The sequence below is a fragment of the Curcuma longa genome, chromosome 14 (genome assembly GCF_044706935.1).
Source record: "Curcuma longa cultivar G26 ecotype Majalengka, Jawa Barat chromosome 14, ITB_CL_G26_1.1, whole genome shotgun sequence".
NCBI lineage: Eukaryota > Viridiplantae > Streptophyta > Magnoliopsida > Zingiberales > Zingiberaceae > Curcuma > Curcuma longa.
The window spans coordinates 5,977,451-5,995,637 of record NC_133874.1 but is presented as its reverse complement, the minus strand read 5'-3'; the positions used below and the strand labels follow the sequence as shown (position 1 = coordinate 5,995,637).

Genomic DNA, 18,187 nt, shown 5'->3' with positions numbered 1-18,187 from the left:
GATAAAAAAAATATAATACGGTGTCAATTTAATTTCTTTGGGCTCTTTTTTTTTTCTGTTTATGGAAAGGGGAAAGGAAATGAATTGAAATTATTGGGTTCGCCCGAATCAGAAATCGACCCGACGAAAATGCAAAGTCGCGGACGGTGATAGATGGCGTCCGCGGCTCCCGTGGCGGTGGCGGCGCCTCAGCCTCCTCCGCCCGCTTCCTTCCTGGTTCGGCCGGAAACTGCTCGCCACCGTCTCTACGATTTCGCTAAGACTGCCCTCATCAAGATTTTCGCGTTCCCCTATGCCACCGTGCGTGCTCTTCGACTTGCTCAGCTGTTTCCCCTTTTTCTTCTGGGTTTTCTTATAAACGTCCCTTCCGACGATGATATTAGGTTTGCGAACTGTACTGCGGTGGAGCACCGGACACTGACAAGTGGGACGACGCCCAAATCGGTCACTACGTTGGAATTGGTCTGACGCCTTCTTTCTCTCTCTGAATTATTTCTTACGTTTTTAAATGTGTGTGTGAGCGTTTTAATTTTTCCTTTTTGGCCAGATTCATCGTGCTCTGGGATCACCAGACCCCACGAGTTGTCGGAGAGCCAGCGGAAGCCTTACACGGCCGAGTTTTGCGAGCTGGATCCTTACGTGGTATGTGTGCTTACTAAAATTTTCTAAGTTATGTTGGTTGATTCTGTGACATGTTGCAGGAAAATTTGGAATCTCATTTGCACGACAAAGGTATTCCAGCTGATATTGTGTGTTGTTTCCAGAACTTACAGGTACTTAGTTTTTTACCCTTTATTTGTTTATAATGTTTGTTTATGCTTTGTTTGTTTATAATTCTTAGTAATCTTGTTGTAAAAGTAAATTTCTCTGCAGTCATGCTTTGAGAGCGAGGAGAAAGCTGCCAGTCTTTTAAAAAATGTATCATCATTGCTTAAGCCAGGGGGATATTTTTTTGGTATAACTCCTGACTCATCTACCATATGGTACGAATACTCTTAGTTTCATTTCAAAAGTTCATTCATTAATGTAGATTCTCAACTCCCAATAGTCGTGGGAAAACCTAAAGCAATCAACAAATAGTCTGGAAAATTATAGTAGAACTCTAAAGTTAAAAGTGCCATTATTATAAAGGTGAGCTAAGTATTGAATAGGAATTAATGTTGTTTCTTTTATGTTAATATAAGCTAATTCATAATCATATTTTGAAATCTCTTTGAAACAAAAAAAAAAAAACTTGTTCAATGTAAGTGTGGGGCTTTGGACAGTCTTGTAATGGGTTTTGATTAATTAAATTTGAGCTTTCCACTCATCCACTCTACATATGGTTGGTTATAGTGTTTTAGTTTAACCTGAGGTCATCAACTCATCATAGGGATGGTTTCTGATATGGGCTTTGTAGACCAGTGGTCTAATATATGTTTTTTGAGACTCCTACCGGCTCCTTATGGTAACTCACTGTGGGAATTTTTCTGTTAGATCTCCTACCCTGAAGTGATATTATTATTAGAATACACTTGTGTGGTTATTTGTACTATATAACTGTTTCCTATACAAGGATCTAGAAGATTATTCAATTGTTTTGCTTCACTCGCTGCAAGATCGATGCTAACAGCAAATCGTTGCAATCATACAGTAAACAAAGATCACCATACCTTTTTTTCTCCACATAATTTTCCAAAATTGAAGTCTACCCAAACATGGATAAGAGTATCTTTCATGATAAGGATCTAGGTATCAATCACATAAAATCATCAAGTTGAAACATGAGGTCTGATTTGTGTTGTGTCCAACATGACATACCCTTTCTGGAGTTGTGTTGTGTCAACCCTCATACATGGGGTAACCAAAGAGTCTGAGACCGAACCTATCATGTTCAAGCTTAAAAGCGGTGTTATTTCAAGCTTTGCCATTTTGAGATTCTGAAGGCATGTAGCAACTTGAGAATTTATGAAAGTTGCTGCTTTTAGTTTCCGAAATTGCTATTAAAAGATGAAATGAACTAAACAAAATTGTTAAAGAAACTCATGATAAATAATAGAGGTCACTATGGCCTTCCTATCATTCATGTCTTTTATTCTTTAGTGTCTTCTGCAAGTTTCTGCAAGATCTTCATCATGTCGTATGCATGAAGAAATGCCACTTTTTTAGGACAAAGTATCAGAAGAATGTTGAAGCTTCTCACAATAAGGGAATTGGTATGAAGGCCAACAGTTTCCCGAGTTGCATCCGCTCAGAGAACTACATTATTACATTTGAAGTAGAGGAAGAGAAGTATAAAACATCACACGCTCCATATAAAGTTGTTTGTTTTTCCCCCCTTCAAATAATGCTATCTTAGATGCCAATGATTTCCAGGTTCCCTTTCTTTGGGAAAAAGTATCAGATCAAATTTGCTAATGAAATTACTTCCGAAACTCATTGCTTAGTTCACTTTGCAAGCCTAATTAGGTTAGCCTGCTTACTTGATTCATTTATTCTGTTTTGCTTGAGTCTCTTGTCTATGCCACATGAGGACATGATATTGAAAAACATTAAATCAGGTTGGCCAGAGATGCAGGTTTAGACTATGTGGAGATACAGAACTTGGCTGAGTTCTATGATGATAACAGGTATATTTTCTTTACTTTATGGCTTTATCTTTTTTGTCTTTTTTTTTTCTTTTTGTTTGCAGCCATTTGTTGAGTATATGACTACCCTTAAATATTAGTACTGAATTGATGCTGACCAAGGAAGTAGATTTATTGATTTTTTGAAGACTGTAGTGTGCATGTTGGAATTACCTTTTGGCTGTAACACAAGGCTCACTGTGATTAAAATATCTACCTTTTTAGTTATTCTTTTATCACGTTTGCTTCATGTTGTGTGAGTATTGAGTAGATAAATCTGTTATGCTACAAAGTACAGGATAAAGGAGCTGGAATATACTAATCAGAAGATTTTGATTAAATATCCATAACTGCTCAGTAATGCACAAAGTTAGTAATACCCCAAAATTTTCACTATCGCCTTGTTGGACATGGTATGAACACTATGTGCCAAATAACTAAATTATTTCCATGTATTACAATTAAATAAATGAAGGACGACTCAGTTATAACCTGTTGGAAAATATGATTTTTCTGGTTTAATCTTGCGCATTAAGATACAGGCAGCAAGCAGGACTTGACATTTTCCCTATGGTAGAATCACTTAAAACTCTACTAGTTCATGGAGTTTGAAAATATTTATTTGCTAATGAGTATGCATGTTTCTTAGTAATTATTGATTTTTTTTTTAGAACGGAAAATGGTGTGCATATGCCCATCTGTATATTCATGGAAAGAGTGGTTACATAAAAGGATAAGAAGTTACTGATTCATGTAAACAAACAGTGTTTCCTCTTTGGAATCACATTGATGTCAACATTTCCTTTTTAAAAAATGTGGCTTTGCCATGCCTAGGTGATAACAATGTTTACCATATCAGCACATTTTTCTTGTACAAGGTTATTATTGCCCCCGCACGTGTGTGTATATATAAATATATATAGGATATCAAGCAAGATAGGTGATAGATTATTATTTTTTAATTAGCACCAGGTATCCAACTCTTAGAACCGACTAATCTTAGGGATGACCGGCCTGGTTCCATGGAAGTTTTCCATCGGTCACCAGGGTAAATCCGGAAGCGCTCGCAGTGGGTAGCCTAACCTCTCATTAGAGGAAATTTATCCTACGGTGCGCCGCAGTTGGGACTCGAACCTTAGATGTCCGGGAGACTACATAGGCGTCCTGCCATTGCATCGTAATCCGGGGCGCTGGGTGATAGGTCAATTATGCATCTTATCTAAGGAGATAATAACTTTGTACAAGAAACATCTAGTCAATGTAATTAAAAAATATTTAATATATTTGAATAGTGCTAGTGATGTATTCTTGCATAAAGTTCAATAAAGGAGTATGATTTATGTAGCTAAATCCAAATAGCTGGGAAACAAACATGATAGAAGAACATAGTGCATGTGGTGTTGCTTGTGGATAATTAGGCAATGTAAGTCTATGGATGTCCTAGGAGAATACTTTATTTAGAGTGTTCACTCTTGGCATGTGCCTCTCCTTTGCTGATAATGGAGTGGTATCAAAACTAGTTCAACTAGTTTTTTATATACTATGAGAATAGTATTTTATTATGTCTTTAGTTACAGATTACTTAAAAATCATTATATCTTTCTAGATCCAATTTCTGGTTCAGACTATTTTTTTGTTTGATTTATTTTCTTGACTTGTAATTTCTGGGTCACAAGCCTGTGGTTGTTTTCTTGTCAGATCCCAATTTGTTAATATGCTCTTCAGCTACGGTGGAAATTTCATGGATCCCCGAGGGAGGCTTCTTCCTCGAACATTAGATTTGCTAGGTGCTAACCTTTGTCTAATCCACAATGGATTCTTCAGTCTGGCTCCCCCTCTAGGTTTGTTCAATCTTTATCATGACTGGTTTCAGGTTTATACTCCACATTTGTATTCCAGAAGCCTGATCCGGATGCCGCTCCACCCATTATGACCCCCTTGTTTTACGAAGGGATGTACTCGCACGAAGAAGTAAGTTTCAAAGTTCGAGCTGTAAACTCTATTTACAGGTGCTGGTTTTCTGACTTTTCCTCAACTTCTCACCCTGTATTCCTTTTCTCATCAGCAGCACGAATGGCCAGGGAGCAACTGGAGGCAGCAGCCTGCTGTAGATGAAGATAGAAATGGGCAGACCGACACAAACATTGGCGCAGGCAGTGTACTCGGGGACAATGACAAAGGTATCTTAGGCCCTGGTCCAGCCGATCTTCGTTTTCCAGATCCATTATAGAAAGCCTCACTTCAGCCGGTTCAGCCACTGCATCTAAAATGAATGTGGACTTCAACATCTCTAACACTATTTTTAAAAAAATTGCGATAGAAGATGGGCATACAGTTGCAGCATATTTGACTCCTTGGAGCGAGAAATGCAATGTAAGCCAGATGCTTCGTGTTTATTTATGTTCAAGAGACGCTGGTGATGCTTGTTGTGGTTGTGAATACATTAGCGCTCCATAATGGTATTGTGTGACCCATATGGACTCGAGGGATCATCCACCTCCCTATAGGCGTAGATGATTCTTGCAGAGATGATGCTACCAATAAGTTTAAGATGGATTCTCAACAGGTGCGAAATGTCTCGTTGATTGCCTCAACTCTCCCTGCAAGTGTTACTATTGTTGGACGAAATCTCCATGATTTACCTCCTTTTCGAAAGTGTAGGGTTGTCTTATCCTTGGTGTTTGTTAATTTGCCGCAAAGTCAGGGATAATGGTGTAACGGCGTTGTGATCAACTGTAGTTTTTCGATTTATTTTCAGTTCGATAAATGGTTGTGGGGCCGTAAGAGGCCGTTTAAAATAGGGTAACACAATACCTTGTTTTTTTCTAGAAGAAAATCGTATGGTTGTTTTTCGATTTATCTTTTTTTTTTTTTTTTAGTGTGGGGCTGGGCCAAGAACATGACGATTTTATTTTTCATGATGTTTGGAAAAAAAAAAGGAAATATTAAATGGCATCGCATGGTGTTTGTTAGTTTGCCGCAAAGGTAAACAGGGTTTCGCCTTCCGAGTCGCACCGTGTCACGTGTTAGCCTTCGACTGGGCCGCTCACCTGTAAGAATGGCAGCTCCAACTCACACCGCAAGAGGCTCCCGCCATAACTACGTTATTCTCCGATCCCATTTCCCAATCAATCCCTGCGGCTATAACTTGCATTGTTTAGTTTGTGCTTCCCGATACGCCTCTAATGGCGTCACCATGTTGACCTCGCCTTCACTTTCCCCCTTCTCTTTATATAACCGTAACCTAGATCACCCCCCATTTCGTCCTCCTCCCTCCGCTGGTCTCCGTCGAGGTAGAACGGGACAGAATCATGGCGTCGCGGTGCTCTTTGGCTCTGCTTATTCTGTTTGTTTTGGCCCTGTCGCTTCGTCGGCCGCAGCAGGTTAATCTCTCTACCTGTCGAATTACTTCTCGTCTCGTTGTCCCAGAAAAAAAAATCTCCCTTCAATCGTCGATCGGATCGCAACTAGCTGCGACCGATTTTTCGTGCTTCGTGATCCTTCCGATCAATTGTTTGTGAAACAGAAGACTCGAAGAACTGGATCAATTATGAGAGAGGCGTATCGGCCTTTTGTGGGCATGTAGTTCATGTTTTGGTCACGATCCCTTTCATAGATTTGTTATTACCTCAAACCTTCAGGCTTTTGCTACCCGATGAGAACCTTGCGAAGTCGATCTTCACCTTGTGCTTTGCGTTGCTTTGCTTTACCTAATCTGAAGTAGATATTAACCTTGATTTGTTTCTACAGGTCTTTGCAGTGAAACCGATGCCTCAGCTCAGGACAGGTTCAAGGATTATTCAGGTGTTTCAAACTAATTCTAAATTGAACTCTGTTAGTATAGGCAAATCTTGTTTTTATTCTCTCTTATAAGAATTTCGTGCTGTGGTTGTCCTTGCTCGAGGCAGAATTCGATCATTGAAAGGATTAATGATAACCCTGAAGCTGGATGGAAAGCTTCCATGAACCCTCGCTTTGAAAATTATACAGTAAGATCTGGAACAATTTTTGGTTGTTTTGGATGTAAATGGAACTTGTAGTTGCTTAGTTGTCATGGTTCCTTTTGTAGATTGAGCAATTTAAGCATATTCTTGGGGTTAAACCTATGCCTTCAAATAAGGTGATGGTTCTTCCTAAAAAGGCCTATCCAAAATCTTTAAAACTTCCCAAGGAATTTGATGCAAGGAAAGCTTGGCCCCAGTGTAGCACAATTGGGAGAATTCTTGGTCAGCTGCCTTTCCTTTTTTTTTATTGCATTTTTATTTTTAAAACTGATTAGTCATGTGAGACTAACTGTTCAAATTTGTTGCAACTATGCCCATGGATTAATGATCAACTAAAAGACCAGGTATGTTGATTTACTTAGGTTATCTGATGTATTAAACTTATTACAACCTAAATTACACAAAGATTATGATGAACAGGGCCACTGTGGTTCTTGCTGGGCTTTTGGTGCTGTAGAATCCCTTTCTGATCGTTTTTGCATTCATTTTGGCATTGTAAGCCTTTCCTATCTTACAAAAGGATGTCATTTATTTGTTGAAAGTGATCAATATAAATTTAGCTATGTTTTTATTTTGCAGAATGTTTCTCTGTCTGTCAATGACCTTTTGTCATGCTGTGGGTTTATGTGTGGTGATGGCTGTGATGGAGGGTATCCTCTAAGTGCATGGCAATACTTTGTCCAGAATGGCGTTGTTACTGATGAGGTAACTACGACAATTCCTAATGGAACTTTTCTTACAACCAACCCTTTTAAAAGTTGTACTAGTTCTCTATGAATATTTTCAAGATCTTGTCTCTACTTCGGCTTTCATCTAGTGTATATAAAACTAGTTATTGATGGATTTGCCTCTAATTTCTCAAGAAATATTTTTGTCCCCCTTCAAAATTTATTTTGGTTATTCCTTTTTCTCTTCTTTATCTACTTAAATCTTCAACTCTAAGTACTTGTATTATGTGGAAGATCTTTTGTTATGGTGCTGAATTGATTCCCCCTTCTTTTTTTTTTAATGTACAAAAATTTGTGAAGCTTAGAATGTCCAAAAGCATGGGAGAATGCTCTTCAGCTGATATTATTATGAGTAATCAATATTAGATCATTCATAGCATTATTACTATACCCTTGCTATTGATTGTGTGTTGGTTATTTGTCAGTATGGGTTTAGCTTACAATGTGTTTGGAATTCTTTGTCCAAATGAATATTTTAGAGAGCTGACAAAGGATTCTATTGATAATGATTGTTTTTATTCTTTGGAACAACTTGATTCATTTAGTATCCCATTTTATACAGATATTGTTTAGTAGGATCTTTCATTATGGTGTTTTAAATGGAATCTCATTGCATACCATTAAGTCTAGAAGGATCAAGATCAGCTACTGTTTTGTACTAAATCTGTGCTACATACATAGATATTGTTTAGTAGGATCTTTCATTATGGTGTTTTAAATGGAATCTCATCGCATACCATTAAGTCTAGAAGGATCAAGATCAGCTACTGTTTTGTACTAAATCTGTGCACAGTCTAGCTACATGCAACTAAGAAGTAACGTAGGATTAGTCACAAAAACAAATCAAATCACTAAGGGCCGGAGGTACTTTCAACTGTGAGCTTATTAGATGAGTAGCACAAGTAAAAAAGTTCAGCCAATTTATGTTCCTTTAGTTTATTTATTAGGCCAAGCACTAAATGTGATTTTCCAGAATCTGTGAATTTCAATTGCAAATAAACATGTGCATATTGAAGTTCCATGCAGTAATATAAATGGGTAATGTAAATATGATTTTCCAGAAACTGTTTATTTCAAGTGCAGCTAAACATGTGCATGTAGAAGTTCCATTCATTAATATTTGTATACCATCCATCTCAAGTAATTAATGATTTAAAATGATGGCCGGATGAAATTGAATTCAATTTGTTCATCTAGAATCAGCATCTTCATTAGGCCCAAAACAATCTTTGTACTTTTCTTGTCTCTTCTGAAAGGGACAATAACATCTATTTCTTGCCGCCTTAATCATTCTTATAGAAACAATAAATTTAATTCTTTTTTTTTGTTCTCTAGGAAAGGAGAATTTGGATATTATATCTTTCCTCTTTATATGGTATAAACTAACAAACTTATTATGGTTGATCTTGCAGTGCGACCCATATTTTGATGACATTGGATGTTCTCATCCTGGCTGTGAACCTGAATATCCAACTCCAGCGTGTGAAAAACGGTGCAAAGTTGAGAACCTCCTCTGGGAGGAAAATAAGCATTTTGGTGTCGATGCATACATGGTAAACTCAGATCCAATGGATATCATGACAGAGCTCTACAAAAATGGTCCTGTAGAAGTTGATTTTACAGTTTATGAGGTATTCGATACCTGAAAACCCCCAAGCTTATCCTTTTTAACATTGCTTTCTTCATTTACTTGGCAGTATTTCATTAAAATAGATTCATTTTCTCCGTATCTTTCATGCTAGAATGACAAGGTTTTGCTAACCTTCTTAAATTCTCATTCGCACCTAGGATTTTGCTCACTACAAATCAGGAGTCTACAAACACCTGACAGGTGATATCATGGGTGGTCACGCTGTGAAGTTAATCGGATGGGGGACTAGCGAGGACGGTGAAGACTACTGGGTCAGTCCAGACATTCTTTCGGTGTCTGTAGCTTTTAAGTCTCCCAAAATACCGTTCTGACTCGAGTCTGTTTCAATGTGCAGCTTCTCGCAAACCAGTGGAACAGAAACTGGGGCGACGTATGTGCAAAATTGGATCGCTGCTAATGCTATTCAGAATCTAATCTCACCTTTGATGAACTCATTCCTCTTTGTTGCTCGTGCAGGATGGTTACTTCAAGATCCTAAGGGGAAGCAACGAGTGTGGGATCGAAGAAGATGTCGTGGCTGGGATTCCTTCAACAAAGAACTTGATCATCAACCATGCTGCCGGTCGATCAGAAGCTTATGCTACCTCGTAGTGCACTTTGCCTCGGTAATCTACCAGGACGCCAATATATGTTATCATGTTGCTTACACTATTTGAGCTTATTAGATAATTACTGCCATCATACATGCTAAATTTACAACAGTCGACTACTCATCAACAAACTCTATTAACACTGAACACACAAACAGAGACATGGCACATATATAGATCAGGCTAATTAGCTAGCTAGGCGACCACCAAAATAGGATCTAAGTAGATTCGTCGACGGCGAGGTGAGCGACATGGAACTGCGCCGTGTACTTGTGAGCCGAGTCGGTGAACTCGTCCCGCGGCGGCTCGTTCAGAAACGCCCAGTTGCTCCTCGTCCACCTGCTCCAGTTTATTATTTAACTCATCGCCATGGTTGATTAAGAAGAAGATAATTTCTGTTTGATTAAGTTAATTACCAGTCTCCCGTCTTGGCAGCCTTGTTTGATATCGCATCATCATCAGGGAAACCCATGAAAGTCTGCTTTGCTCTTGCCCGATCCTTCTCCTGAGGAGTCGTTGGGGAAGAAGTCACACCGGCGTCGGAGTGAAAGTCTTCTTCCTCTTCTCTGCTCGGCTTCTGTGCTCTGCGGAAGCTGTCGATCTCCTCTCTGGTCAGCGACTTGTTTCTCTTCAGAAGAACTGTCGCAGGTTGCAGCAGTTGCAAAGATTAAGAGAGAGAGAGAGAGAAGTTCTTGAAACAAGAAAAGAAGAAGTGAAAATGGAGAATTAAGTAATTAAAATCCACCTTTCTCTGAGTCCAAGACGTGGGACGACCAACCAGCCATGAGAGAACCCATTCGTTCTTGTTTCGGAGCTTCGACCTCGGGGAATGAAGTTGTGCCTGTTTTGAAGCTGAATGGTTGAGAGTTGGTTTATAGAGAGAGAGAGAGAGAGGGGGGATGTAGATCTAGATGGAGCTAGCACACAGAATTGAGGAAACAAGGACTGTCATCCTAATCCACTCCGTAACAACTCCCACAGAAAAGGACATTAATTCATTAATTACTAAATCCATTAACAATTACAAATATATTTATATTTGAAACATATTGGGATGAAGCCACTGTCATGGTGGAAGCATCACCAATAAGCTGTTGACAGAACATGTCAGAAGGACATGAACGCTGTGCTTTGTGAGTTACAGTTATCTATTGATAGCTTTAATTCTCATCTTGTAGGGTTGCTTCATCTGTGAGATCAAATTGTTTTACCCGTTGCTATCTTATTTAATTACTCATTCAATAACTAAATGCCTTTGTTCATCATCTTAATCACTCTTTTTTGATTAAAAAAACACCTTTATTTATTCATATCATAAAAAAATCAAACAATATCTTATCTATAACATTCTATCCAAAATATTTTGTTTGCATCTTATCTTGACACTTTGTACAAGACACTGAAGCTGCTTTATATAAAACACCACTATTCTGGAATTAGTTTATACGAAATGGAATTGTCTTGGAGCAGTTTTGATAAAATTGAGTAAAAATTCTAAGGATGGAACTACTTTAGAATTATTTTGATTTATCTTTGGTCAAAACTGTTCTACTAGCTTAAAGCCGTTTGATCTATCTTAGTACAAAGTAGTTTCAAAGTGGCAGGTGTTGTTATAAATAAAACAACTTTTAAGATAGATTTTAATTTGTTTTAAACACGATTATAACACAGAGTTCGGATATTAATATTGCATTGACGTAGGCAAAATGGCAAAAATTGCCCATAATTTTTGGGGAGTTAACCAAAGCATGCTCCTACTTTGAAAACGCATACTTTTGTCTCACTTTGAGAATGATCCGCAACGTTGATATGGTTATCCACAATAGAGACAAGGAAAAAGGAAAAAAAAATTTGACCTAAAGTCGTGATAAAATCGATTGCTCTATTAAATTCATCATCTTAAGTCACTCGACAAACTTCATTTAATTATCATCGTTTATGACTTTTAACAAGCACCACATTGTTAAAGCCTTTCTTTCATCACCACCTCCGTAGTATCACTGGCCCTTGGCCTTCTACCGCATTCGTTAATCTCGTAGTCGAATTTTTTTCTTATGTAATTCGATAGATTCTATCTTAACCTAAGCTTGATGATGTAAATGATAGCATAAGAGAGGTTTTTACCCCATCTTGGACACATCAAAGACAATGACAAACAAGATATAAAAGTGTTGATGTAGTTTCTCGCATGTCATCGCTCCACCTCTAAATAGTCAAGTGATACCTCATAGACAATGGCTAGTTTTCGATCTTGATGGAGTCAAAGATGAAAAATAAGTTGTCACCCAACAAGCAAAGGATGTGGCTCGAGCTAAGGCTACGAGAGAAAAGAAACATCTCACTCTAGATATTTTTGATCCATTATACATTAATAGAGACTCAATTACAAGAACTAAGGTTAAAAAGATAAAGAAAATATTTAATGTATTAATTGAAGATGTTAAAGTCAAAATTATAATTGAAGTCGATTTGACAAAGAGGAACTCATATTTCTCAATCAACTTAATTCAAATTTTAGATGAACTTCATTAGCCATTTAAGTCTCATTTGTATATAGTATAGATAATTTTGATAAGTAGATTCAATTTTTAATTTTATTTGGATTGTAATAGTAACTTAAACACAAAAATAACTACGTAGTCTACCTAGATATTTTATAAATGAATTTCCTTTTAATCTTTTAAAGTTTTTAAATCACTCTATAACTATAAATAATTTATAAAGATGATTTGACTTTTAATTTGAACTATAAATTATCAAGATATTTCCTTACGGTTTTCAAAGATTATCAACTTGAATCCTAAAGTTGTGGCATCTTCTAACTTCGATACTTAAAGTTGGTCATTTCTTAACTATCAAAATTCTTTTTATCCATTTTATCAATTTATTTTGTTCTTTCTAGATTCATCTAGATAAAGATGGATGTTTCACTTTATTGATCAACATTTTTCATATCTGAGTCCAGTAATTCTTGTTTCCCTAGAATCATCCCTGAACTGAAATATCTTGTTTTGGGATCAGCATCCATGAACTGTGTCTAAGTTAAGGAGATTGAGAGTTGTCACCCGCGGTAGGAGATCTACGTTGTCACCCAGGCATCAATCCTCAACTATGGCGTATTTACAAAAATTTTCTTTCAAATGGAGAGCGTAATCAAAGGATGCCGGTGGAAAATTTTCACAGAGCCGGGTTGGTCACTTAGAGATATTCACCCTGAGAGATATTCAATGAAGCTAACTGGAATTTATTTATTTATTTTTTAAGTTAAGGAACTGAGAGTGACCTCCAACAAGATCACTTTAACAAGTACTTTAATCAAAGATTCGAGGAACGATGGGAAGATCTGTTTGTAAGTCTGAATTTAAAGTCAACGGTATTGTTCAAAAAATTAGTTGAGAAGTTGTATTGCCATTTCTCTATCAAAATCTTATCCTTATCCGCTTAGATACTGTTGACAAAAAAAATATCTAGAGACATCACGATGTTTACTGATTCAATGATTGATTTTTATTTGGTTGAGTTATTTTTTTATTTAAAAAAAAGGGAAAAAAATGTCGATGTAATTTTGTTACTTTAATTTAATGTCTAAATAACAAGTTGATGCATATTTTTTATTCCAATTAATGTTTTAAAATAAATAGTTATGTTTAGTCAATAAATAATTAGTTCATAATGACCATATATTGTTTTGGCCAAATAAGTAAATGATCAAGTCATCGGTTAACGAACAGATTAACGTGCATGCTTCCCGAAAATAGTCGTCATAAAGATGAAAGAACAAGAGAGAGAGTGTGTTAGAATGACATCGGATGTGATTCTCAAAGATTTCGACGAAAGCAAGGATTTTGTGAGAGAAAGGAGATTGAGAGCTTGAGGAAATTAGGATTCTACGTCTGCATACTCTATGTCCATGGGTATGAGCAACCTTTTATAGAGTTGTTAATGTATCTATCTCAAAAACATCAGCGCATCTGTTTAAGATATGTTCTGATATACGCGTTCCAATTGTCTATGTCGTCCAAAATATTTTTTTTATTCTTCGAGAAAAAATAGTCTTAGGGTTTCCTGGTCTTATGGATGAACTGACTTTATGGGCTCCACCTAGAAGTGGATGACGAAAGATTCTGAGACGACGGAGATGAGGTCAGCGCTTGAGACTAAGGTGAGGGCGAGCTTAGATGAGGTCGGTTATGAGATTTAGTAGACGTTGAGGTAGGGACCCGATACCAAGTAGAGGTGGAGGTCAAGACCGACGCTGAGATGAGGTCGGCGTACGAGATCCAGTAGACGGCGAGGTCGGACCCGAGACCAAGTAGAGGTTGGGGTCGAGACCCGAGGCTGAGATGAGGTTAGCATATGAGATCCAATAAACATCGAGGTTATGACCCGAGACCAAATAGAGCTTGAGGTCGAGACCTAAGACTGAGATGAGGTCGGCGTACAAGATCCAGTAGACGCCAAGGTCGGGACCCGAGACCAAGTAGAGGTCGAGGTCAAGTTGGCGTATGAGATCCAATAGATGCCAAGGTCGGAACTTGAAACCAAGTAGAGGTGGATGTCAAGACCTAAGGTTGAGATGAGGTCGGCATATGAGATCCAATAGATGCCAAAGTTGAGACCAAGTAGAGGTCGAGGTCGAGGTCGAGGTCGACTCGCGGTTGAGGTTGCCTTCGAGTTTGGTCTAATTTTCCTTGATCTTGCTTAACAACTCCATGTTATTCCAAATCTAAGGCCACGTGGCGGCTTTGGACTTTCCGTATCATATATGTATAAGTTTTGTCAAACTATTTATTTACTAGATTTTATTAACTTAGGATGTGGTTAAGTATAAATTGTAGGAAAGAGTTAGAAGAAGAAAAAATTTACCATATTAACTATACGATCGATGAACTTGTGAAACTCCCGCCAAAGCTAACTTAGACGGGAATCAGGACACATTTTTTACACTTTTTAAAAAAAAAAGCCTCTCAAGTAATTTTGAATTAATATTATTTTATTTTATTTTTGTCTTTTGAAATGTTTAAGAGTCATTGTTTTGTTTACTTATTATATATAGTAAAATATTAAAAATATATTAGAACACATAAATTATTAATTTTTATTTATAAAAATTAACTCAAATACTTTAAATATATCAATGAATAATACGTATATTTGTATAAGAAAAAGCAACTAAAGAAATTGAAATACATTATGGCGATAAAATATATGATTAATTTTTTCTATGATTTTTTAAAAAAAATCCGAGTAGTCAAATCAATTAAGCTACAATGGAGCAATATCTATATTGATAAGGAAAAACTATATACTAAGTCAAATTAATTAATTAAACAACAAAAATATATCAAAAATAAAAAGTATATGACATATCAGACAAGTGGAGAAAATTAAAAAGTTTCTAGACCCCACAATACTCATCAAAATTGAACACATTATCTAAAAAAGAAAAAATATTTATCAAAATGAAAGAGATGTAAATTGTCAACGGCAATAGATTGTATCACTGATACGTCAGCCATTGTAATTTTTTTAGCTTTTTTTTTTACAACTTGTGATTTAAAAGGAGCCCAACAATTTTTTTAATCTTATGTTTGAATAATTAAATTATTCAGAGTTTAAAAAATTAAAAAGCAATATTTTAGATTTATAATTAATTTATAATATTTTCTTAGCTCCTATCTAATTGGGCATGAGGCAGAAGGCCTCTTGGGCCGCCCCTCGAATGGCTCCTTCAAAGATCCTTCGTCGGCGGAAGGAAGCAGTTGACCTTTGTTTCTCTCAGATCCTGCATGGTTGACCTTTGTTTCTGACAGAACTTTGGATCACGCAGATGAAATTTATATTTAGTCGATTATTGGTTCGAGTAAGAACAGATTAGATGAAATTATATGGAAAGTATTAAATAAGCAAACACGTTCTTTGATTGCCAAAATATAATACAATGCCTGAGAAAGAGGGTGGCGGCGATCCACCGATCGGGCAAATTAAGTCGTCTACGGTGTTTGCGATCAACCGTCGCCTTTGCCGCGGGTGGAAGATTCCGGTGTGACAAGAGACAGCGGCGTGTCGGGCACATCGTACACCGTGGCGTCTCCCGCCTCTGCCGCCGCCGCCTCAGTCATCTTCGATGCGTCGGCCTTGGGATCGTATCGCTGTATCACAAGAACCGACGCAACGGTTGAGAACTCCGGTGAGGCCAGGTAGCTCCCCACCGGTCCCAGCTCAGCGCAGTCGGTCCTCTCCACCAGCGGAATCGCCGCCGGAGAGCGGCCCGCCAGGAACAGGTTGTACCGCCGACGAAGCTCCTTGATGGCAGCTATAATCTTGACGCTGTCCGTCGCCTCCACTTCCTCGTACCTGGCCGACCCTTCCTCCGCCGCCGCCGAGGAAGACGCCATCCTGCCCCTGAAGTTTGCGATGCACGCCTCGTCTTGCTCGAGGTCTTCTGGATTCGTGACCGACGGAGAGAATCGGAGGACCGTGAGGGCGATGCCCGGGTGCTCTGCCATGCGCGTGCCGTAGGCGAGGGCCTCGCGGTCGTCGGGGCCGCCGAAGAAGAGGACAGCGACTTCGTAGGAGACCTCGCTGGAGGGGACCTTAGTTGTGCCGCCGAGGCCTCGGTCGATGAGGATGGCGACGGAGCAGGGGGCTTGGCGGAGGACCCGCTGATTGACGAGGTGGTAGGCGTGGCCAATGGACTCGAGCGTGCCGTCCATATGCAGGACCTTGTGAAAGGGGAGGATAATGAGGGCGGCGCGCTTCTGCTGGGCGCTGCCGATGATGTCTTCGTGGATGGTGTCGAGGTCGGATATGGCCGTGAGGGGGCGGACGGTGACGGAGCTGAGCTGGCGGTAGGCTTCGAAGGCGATCACCAACTGGTCGGCGTTGCCGCTCGCCTTGTTCCAGAAGGGAAGGCCGTTGCGGCGGGCCTTGTGGACCATTGAGATGGCCGAGGAGCGCTCGGATAACTCCATGAGGTGCATGGCGTAGACGGTGAGGCGGCGGCGGCGGGTGCCTCGGGAGGACTCCACCAGGCTGATCATGGTGGGGATGTTTCGACTGCCGTGGAAGCATGCCAGCACGCGGAATTCGCTGTCCATGTCGGACCGCTCCACCGTCCGGTGCTTGTATGGCGGCGCTCGCCGCGCTGGCTTGTAGATGCCCATCACGATCGGAGTGGTGATGAAGGTGGTGAACAGCGCCATTAGCACCATAATGGCGAACGTCTCGTCGTTCAGCACCTGTTCGATTATATGCGTAAGATTGAGAAAGCAAAGCAGAGAGCAAGCAGAGAGTGCGCTCATCATGTCGATGGCCCTCGTCAAACCTTGCGATCTCTGCCGATGTTGAGGACGATGAGCTCGACGAGGCCCTTGGTGTTCATGAGGAAGCCGAGTGTGACGGCTTCGCGGACGGGGATCTTGGCAATGAGGGCGGCGACAATAGTGCCGAAAATCTTGCCGATGCAGGCGTTGGCGATGACGAGGACGAGAAGACCCCAAGAGCGGCCGCCGCGGATGGTGGCGACGTTTGTCTTGAGGCCGCTCGAGACGAAGTAAAGCGGGAGGAAGAGACTGGTGACGAGGTCCTCGATCTTCTCAATCAGGATGCCCGCGAAAGGCCCGTCCTTGGGCACGACGACGCCGACGACGAAGGCGCCGAAGAGAGCGTGGATGCCTATGGCGTCAGTAGTGAACCCGGCGGCGAGGACGATGACGAGGGTGGCGCAGATGTAGGACTCCTTGATGGGCTCGGCTTCCGTGGTGCGGCGCGCCATCCAGTGGAGGACGGGGCGGACGAAGATGACGACGCCCGCCACGAAGGCGATGCCGGTGAGGAGGACCCAGAGTGATACGATGGGGGACCCGGAGCCAGAGAGGGCGATGGCGAGCGCGAGGAGGACCCAGGCGGCGACGTCGTTGACTGCGGCGGCTGACATGGCCATGCGTCCGAGGTCGGTGGTCAGGAGCTTGAGCTCGGCGAGGATGCGAGCGAGGACGGGGAAGGCGGTGATGGAGAGGGCGACGCCCATGAAGACGAGGAACGGGGCCTGGCGGGCGCCCTTGACGATGGTGGAGCGAAGGACGAAGGAGGTGCCGATGCCGAGGGCGAAGGGGAGGGTGATTCCTGCTAGCGCGATGGCCAGGGCGCCCTTTCCGGTCCGGCGGAGGGAGCGGACGTCGAGCTCGAGGCCGACGAGGAAGAGGAAGAAGATGAGGCCGATGTTGGCCAGCGTATCCAGCACCGTCAAGCTCTGCTTCGGGAACACGTTGCTCATGAACCTCGTGCTGCGGCCCAACGCCGACGGCCCAAGAAGAATCCCCCCCTGCGGGCCAATCAAAAATTAATCAATCATGCCGAATTTCATCGTATTTCTCTGACCGGCGACGACGTACGATGATCTCCGCGACGACGCGGGGCTGCCGCATGGGGCGGAGCAGGACGGCGAGCCCGCGGGTGACGACGACCACCAGGCAGATCTGCAGGATGATCAGCGGCAGCGCGTGGTGCAGCGGGCTGTCGCCGTCCCACGAACCGTTCGACGTCACCGACATCGGCGCGGGGCAGTTGCTCGCCGTCGCCATGCTCTCCTTCCTTCCTCAGTCAG

At 40.8% G+C, this 18,187-nt stretch overlaps 4 protein-coding genes across 7 annotated transcripts; 2 read left to right on the top strand and 2 right to left on the bottom strand.

The window, feature by feature from the left end:
• The first annotated feature begins 115 nt into the window (after window positions 1–115).
• Window positions 116–5,045, top strand: LOC141845089 (mRNA cap guanine-N(7) methyltransferase 2). Of its 3 annotated transcripts, none has more exons than XM_074733131.1 (11): window positions 116–300; window positions 384–462; window positions 548–639; window positions 702–773; window positions 874–983; window positions 2,149–2,271; window positions 2,356–2,448; window positions 2,541–2,609; window positions 4,305–4,393; window positions 4,480–4,577; window positions 4,672–5,045. In XM_074733131.1, the coding sequence occupies exons 1-11, from the start codon at window positions 154–156 to the stop codon at window positions 4,834–4,836; spliced, it is 1,137 nt and encodes a 378-aa protein (XP_074589232.1). In that variant the 5' UTR covers window positions 116–153; the 3' UTR covers window positions 4,837–5,045. The 3 variants fall into 3 exon arrangements, with proteins under 3 accessions (XP_074589232.1, XP_074589234.1, XP_074589231.1); XM_074733133.1 differs by having other exon boundaries at window positions 548–642; window positions 4,675–5,045; XM_074733130.1 differs by having other exon boundaries at window positions 548–642.
• Window positions 5,046–5,795: 750 nt separating this feature from the next.
• Window positions 5,796–9,690, top strand: LOC141845121 (cathepsin B-like protease 3). Its single transcript, XM_074733169.1, has 10 exons — window positions 5,796–5,989; window positions 6,357–6,410; window positions 6,515–6,595; window positions 6,676–6,832; window positions 7,017–7,105; window positions 7,190–7,315; window positions 8,751–8,969; window positions 9,127–9,240; window positions 9,324–9,359; window positions 9,446–9,690. The coding sequence occupies exons 1-10, from the start codon at window positions 5,918–5,920 to the stop codon at window positions 9,578–9,580; spliced, it is 1,083 nt and encodes a 360-aa protein (XP_074589270.1). The 5' UTR covers window positions 5,796–5,917; the 3' UTR covers window positions 9,581–9,690.
• Window positions 9,648–10,457, bottom strand: LOC141845120 (uncharacterized). Its single transcript, XM_074733168.1, has 3 exons — window positions 10,325–10,457; window positions 9,996–10,218; window positions 9,648–9,918 (listed from the first exon to the last, which is right to left on the bottom strand). Exons 1-3 carry the CDS (start codon window positions 10,374–10,376, stop codon window positions 9,798–9,800), a joined length of 396 nt encoding a protein of 131 aa, XP_074589269.1. The 5' UTR covers window positions 10,377–10,457; the 3' UTR covers window positions 9,648–9,797.
• Window positions 10,458–15,502: 5,045 nt separating this feature from the next.
• On the bottom strand, window positions 15,503–18,187 carry LOC141845155 (cation/H(+) antiporter 19-like). Of its 2 annotated transcripts, none has more exons than XM_074733203.1 (3): window positions 17,942–18,187; window positions 16,907–17,910; window positions 15,503–16,820 (listed from the first exon to the last, which is right to left on the bottom strand). In XM_074733203.1, the coding sequence occupies exons 1-3, from the start codon at window positions 18,162–18,164 to the stop codon at window positions 15,588–15,590; spliced, it is 2,460 nt and encodes an 819-aa protein (XP_074589304.1). In that variant the 5' UTR covers window positions 18,165–18,187; the 3' UTR covers window positions 15,503–15,587. The 2 variants fall into 2 exon arrangements, with proteins under 2 accessions (XP_074589304.1, XP_074589305.1); XM_074733204.1 differs by having other exon boundaries at window positions 16,907–17,905; window positions 17,976–18,187.